Source organism: Solanum pennellii, chromosome 4 (genome assembly GCF_001406875.1).
Source record: "Solanum pennellii chromosome 4, SPENNV200".
In the NCBI taxonomy this organism is placed as follows: domain Eukaryota; kingdom Viridiplantae; phylum Streptophyta; class Magnoliopsida; order Solanales; family Solanaceae; genus Solanum; species Solanum pennellii.
Window position 1 is genome coordinate 25,828,764 of NC_028640.1, and position 6,510 is coordinate 25,835,273.

Here is a 6,510-nt window from a genome sequence, read left to right on the forward strand (position 1 = left end):
CTTAACTCGTATATCCAGTGGAAACCAACATTCGGTTCATACAGTGTATAAAAGCATGCCCTTCTTCTGCGATCTTTCAGGACAAAAAAATTAACGCAGCAAAGTCGAAATCTATGTTGTCTAAATTATTCGATGTGGACAGTAGAAGTTCAGTTCATCGTCTCTTTAATATCACGTCTACCACTTCCTTTGATAAATACCTTGATTTCCCTATCCTTAACCGTAAACCTAAGTCTGATGATTTCCAGTATATTATTGATCATACGAGGAAAAAACTTGCTAGTTGAAAAGTTAACTTTTTAACAACTACTGGGCAGCTAACCTTAGCTAAATCAACGTTAAATGCCATTCCTACTTACTCTATGCAGTACTTCAGTCTCCCCAAAAAAATATGCAACACCGTTGATAAGATCCAAGGGGATTTCTTATGGGGAACAACTGCTCAAAAGAGGAGGATGCAGTATGTCTCATGGGAGAAAGTGGCATCCCCAAAAATTCTGCTGGTTTAGGTCTTCAGCCAGCCAAGGTCAAGAACAAAATTATCCTTACTAGCCTCGCCTAGCGGCTTCTAAGTAATCACACTTATCTTTGTGCTCACACCTTGATTCACCGGTACCACTCTAGGCCCGTGACTTCATCTCATTCCTTCATTTGGAAGAACGTCCTCATCGGAGGAAGAATTTGTTCCCAAGCTACTGCCCGGAACCCTACGACAGGAACTTCTATCAACATATGGGATCATCGATGGATCCCTGAAACTCCCCTTTTTAGATCTATCCTTCATGGCCCCCTTAAAAAAGGCAATGATCGTCTCAACTCAGTGTCTCTTTGGAATGGAGAAAGTTGGGGCTGGTCGAAAAATTGTTTCGAGCTCCCAGACGCTTTCATTCTCCAAGCCTTGGAATTCGCCCCAATAAAGATTAAGGCGACCTCGACCAACCCTACTGGGCCCTCAATAACAATGGTATTTTCACCAGCTAGTCTGTCCAAAGGCTCATCACCCCTCCAAGTCTCCAGCCTTACATCTTCTCTTGGTTTTGGAAACTTCGTTTACCCACTCGCGCTTACCTCCACCTTATTGGTATCGATACCAGTCCTCCTTGTCCTATTTTTTGTCACTCTCACAAAATTACTACCCACATCTTCTTTGATTGCTATATAGCTCGAAAGTTTTGGCTAGATTGAGGCATCAACATTTCTCAAATCCCTTTCCAGCAGGATCTTTGAACCCTCCTTATGACCATGGTTTGTACAAATGGATTGAGATTTTGCCCTTTGCACTTTGACATCACCATAATACCCATAACGGAAAATGCGACGTCCCCCTAACCTCCATGGTCAGACCAAAAATCATTGAATAAATTACCCACAATCAGTCCCCTAGCAATCATAACGCTACAGTGGATATTCATGTAAAATGGTACCCTCCCCATATTTGTTTTTACAAGCTTAACATTGATGGTCCTTTCTCAAAACATAAAAAAAGGGGTGGGATCGGTGGTGTCGTTCGGAATGCCACTGGAAACTGAATTATGGGCTTCCACAAAAGAAGCAATAGTCACTACCATACTATGACAGAACTGGAAGCTCTCCTTACAGGGTTGATCATTGCCCATTCTTATAATTTCCGTAGAGGTCATACAACTCTTAAAAAACATGCAGCCACCTGACTGTTCCATTATATTGTTTTACATTGCAGGTCAACATTGAAGAAGTTGGGCAGTCCACTGGTCCGCCATAGCCTCCGCCAAGGGAACAAAGTAGCCCACGTTTCGTACAGATTAGGTTGCAAGCTAACTCAGACCGATAATCTACGTATCCTCCTATCTCCACTTGATATAGTAAAGAAGAAGCTACAGGCTGATCAACTTGGAGCATCTTCTAGTAAAATACTATTATGGTCTATCTATAATAACGTAGCTCGTTATGACAATCTATCTGTAATCGAAAGTACTAATAGCTATAATATAATGTCATTGTATATATATAGTATTATGGTCTATCTATAATAACTTAGCTCGTTATGACAATCTATCCGTAATCGCAAGTACTAATAGCTATAATATAATATGTATATGAAGTAAAAAAAAAAAAAGGAAATTGGTCACCTTTGAAGTGCAAAGTCAAAGTGTACTCAAAGAATGTGATTTATTTTTATTTATAGATAAAAAAAAAAAACTTGTTATGGTTCTCTTGAGTACCTGTTTTAGAAGTTGCAAATTTATAATTCCATGTTAATTTCTCGGATAATATTCTGACTATCAATACAACATAATAATGAAATAACTATTATACCCTACTCTAAACAAATTAAATATTATGAAGTATAAATAATAATATAAAATAAATTTATAACTAAAGAACATGACTCAAATAAGAAGCTTACATTCTCAAATAATTTGAAACGATAACTCCATCACTTACTTTTGACACTCATAATTTGGTAAATAATTTATAATTAAAGGCCATAACAACAAGCATATAAATTGGTGGATAGAAAAATAGAAGAAAACTAAACAGTTCAGGATGTAATTTTATGAATCTTTAGCCATTCACTCGTATTGTTTTGTTATATTGAGAAAACTGAAAAGTTTCCATCTCCGGTCATTTCATAGTTGCTAACAAATTTCAAATCAAAAGATACTAATTTTTTTCCAAAAATCAGGAAACTATTAAGTGATAATAATAATAATAATAATAATAATAATAATAATAATAATAATAATAATAATAATAATAATAATAATAAATAGAAAAGGCCATAAAAGTACATGTATAGTCGTGCTTCATTTGTACATGTGATTCATAGTAGATATATCAACACATTTCACACAACTAAATAAATGCTAATAAAGTTCATGTTGACATCATGAAATATTGTATTGCAATTAGATTTAAAGTCTTGCATGTCGCATACATTAAGTATTTTCGATAAAATATGCAAAGTATAAAATATAACTTTCCACGGAGACAAATTTTTGTTCAAATTTTTTTTTATTAAATAAATACATTGTTGGGTTCGAGAGTGATTAGAGCATCACGCAGAAGCTTACAATTTCATATCATATGAATAATAAATCAGATAACAAATAAAAACATACTAAAGACATATTATTGTTGGTTAGACTTATGACAATTTTTTTTTAAAATTTCAATATGTAATCCATGGCGGTTAGTGAGTCTAATGAGGCAGCAGTTGCTCCATCTCATTCAATCGAGATTGATCATTACCATCCCCTGTATCTGCATCCATCAGATACATCAGGTAGCTCTTTGATTTCGGTTCAACTAACTGGTTCTGAAAATTATGCTATCTGAAGTAGATCTATGTGTATAGCTTTATTAGGAAAAAGTAAACTTGGTTTTGTTGATGGGAAACATACCAGAGAAGCATTTCCTTCATCTCTTCATGATTTATGGGAGAAGTATAATGTCATTGTTCTCTCATGGATCATCGATTCAATCAGGAAGGAACTCTTGAGCAGTGTGATTTATGCTTTGAATGCATCAAAAGTTTGGAGTGACCTAAAGGAAAGGTTTGATATGGTTGATGTATCACACATTTATTTTCTACACAAGGAGATTCACTCTAGGTCACAAGGTACATCTACTGTTTCTAACTACTTTTCTAGGTTGTGTGAATGCTGGGATGAATTCGATGCCATAATGCCTTGTCCAGCCTGTAACAGTCCTGAATCTAGGAAGAATTTGCAACATTTTGATTATCAACGTTTACTTCAGTTTCTCATTGGTCTAAATGAGTCATATGCCCCCAGTAAGAGTCAAATTGTGCTGATGACTTATACTCCCTCTATCAATCAAGCTTATTCTATGGTGATCTCAGAGGAGAGCCAAAGATCTCTTGGAAAACCAGTTTAAAACCTTAGTATTAATAAAGGAGTTGTATTTTATACGAGCAAAGGAAATTTTCAGCCTAATTCCAGAGGAGGTGGAGTACAATTTAGGCCAACTACTAGTCAAGGTCACACTGAAAATACTAGGTCTGGCTTCTACACAGGTTCTAGCTCTGACTCTGGGTCGAGCAACTCAGCCAATGCCTCAAGCTCTATCTCTAAGCACAGGAAAAATAGTCATCTGTAGTGTGATTATTTTCATTACTCTGGTCATACAAGTGATCGATGTTACCAGCTGCATGGATATCCTCCAAATTTTAGATAAAACTCAAAGAAGAAGTTTAATTCTCACTCAGCTTCATCATTAGGACATGGAAATACTGGTAATTTTGCTTCTGAACATGAGACTTTTCATATATTGCAGTTACCTCCAGTAATGCATTGGGTATATCTTCTCAGAGTTCTCATCCCAGTGCTCCACTTTTTACTCCTGAGCAATACAATCAAATTCTGCAGATGATTGGCTAGAACAGTGAGACTAGTGGTATTGCTTTATCTGCAGGTATGGTTAATTACTCTAACCAATGGATAGTAGACACAAGAGTAACCGATCATATGGTTAGTGATCCTCATCTACTATCCAACACTAGAACTCTTCTTAATACAAGCAAAGACAATGTTATGCTACCTACTAGAAACACAGCTAGAGTGAGTCACCTAGGTCTTCTACAGTTTTGGGAAGAAATGACATACATAATGTGATGTATATACCTGAGTTCAAACATAACTTGCTATCTGTGTCAAAACTTACCATGGAATTGAATTGCTCAGTCCATTTCTATCCTGATTTTTGTTCTTTTCAGGATCTCTTCAGTGGAAGGGTGAAGGGGATTGGGAAACATGTTCAAGATCTATATGTGGTGGATTCTTCTTCTCTGAATGCAGGAAGTGTCAAGCCTGAGTGCATCAACACTAGGTGTCATTTTGCCTTAGTAGATAATTCTAAGAATAAAGTAGGCATAGATCTATGGCACAAACGATGGGGTCATGCTCCATTACATACTTTGAAGCAGTTGAACAACTTGAATTGCTGTGTTGACAACGTAAACTTTGATCACAAACATTATATTGTATGCCCTTTGGCTAAGAAAACTAGAATTCTTTTCCCTCTGAGTACTTCACAATCTGATGCTTGCTTTCATATTCTTCATGATGATGTCTGGGGTCCCTACAGGGTACCTACTTATGATGGAAAAAGATATTTTTTTAACCTTGGTAGATGATTATTCTAGGTATACCTGGATATTTCTGTTGAATTCCAAGTCAAAAGTTATAGTTGTCCTGAATAATTTTTTTCTCATGATAGAAAATTTCCATTCTGCAGTTGTTAAAATTTTGAGAACTGACAATGGTTGTGAGTTTTTAAATTCTCAAGTTTCCATCTTACTCAAATCCTTAGGGATAATGCATCAAAGTTCTTGTGTTTATACTCCTTAACAGAATGGAGTTGTTGAGAGAAGGCTTAGATACATTTTAGACACTGCTCGAGCTATCAGATTTCAAGCAAGTGTTCCTCTCAGGTTTTGGGGGGATTGTGTGGCCACTGTAGTGTATTTGATTAATAGGTTTCCCTCTCATACTCTTCATGGTAAAGTACCAATTGAGATTCTCTCTAAGTCCTCATGAGATTTGTCTCACTTAAAGGTCTTTGGTTGTCTAGCTTATGTAACTTCCTTGATGAAGTCAGGCAAATTTGCACCTAGAGCTGTTCCAGCTGTTTCTCTTGGTTATTCCTTAACTCAAAAGGGCTACAAGATGTATCTTCTCCAGGAAAAATCATTTACGACTTCGAGATGTAGTGTTTAAGGAAGATATATTTCCTTTTCAACACTTGTACACTACATTTCCTCCTATATTTCTCCCCGTATGTGTTCCACTCAATACTGTCCAGCTGATTCTATACATGTTCCTCATGATCCTTATTCTTCTCCACATGATGCTGTTGAAGTTAACCCTTCCATACCACTTGAAGCTGCTCCTTTGTCTGTGTCTACTTCAGTTGAGCCAGTTAGAAAATCCTATAGAACTCCCAAACCTGCCATTTGGATGAAAAACTATATTGCTCGTACAAGAACAAAGGTCTTCTGTCATTTTCCTATTTCCAATTATGTGAACTATGGTCAGATCTCTCCCTCTTACAGCTCAACATTGACAGCTTACTCAGCTATTTTGGAGCCTACTTCTTATTCTGAAGCTGCTTCAGATCCTAAACGGATTGCAACCATGCAGTCTGAGATTGCTGCTTTGATGGATAATAATACATGGAGTGTAGTAGATATTCCTTCCAGCAAGTCTCCAATTGGATGCAAGTGGGTGTACAAAATCAAGCACAAAGCTAATGGAGAGGTTGAACTATACAAGGCACGGTTGGTTGCTACAGTGTTTAATTAGAAAGAGGGGCTAGATTATATTGACTTTTTCTCCAGTTGCTAAGATGATGACTATCCGGTCTGTTGTGGCTCTTGATGCAGCTAAGAGGTGGTTTATCTACCAAATGGATGTCCATAATGCATTCCTTCAAGGTGATCTCTTTGAAGAGGTCTACATGACAATTCCTCAAGGGTTTGGCAGCCACAGGAGGAATGATAAAGTGTGT

The 6,510-nt window shown here is 36.8% G+C and overlaps 1 protein-coding gene across 1 annotated transcript; it reads left to right on the plus strand.

Moving 5' to 3' along the window:
- Positions 1-3,165: 3,165 nt before the first annotated feature.
- On the plus strand, positions 3,166-6,305 carry LOC107016629. The gene is made up of 9 exons (XM_015217042.1): positions 3,166-3,265; positions 3,338-3,536; positions 3,633-3,775; positions 4,279-4,326; positions 4,417-4,562; positions 4,718-5,089; positions 5,355-5,502; positions 5,602-5,709; positions 5,806-6,305. Exons 1-9 carry the CDS (start codon positions 3,166-3,168, stop codon positions 6,303-6,305), a joined length of 1,764 nt encoding a protein of 587 aa, XP_015072528.1.
- Positions 6,306-6,510: the final 205 nt, after the last annotated feature.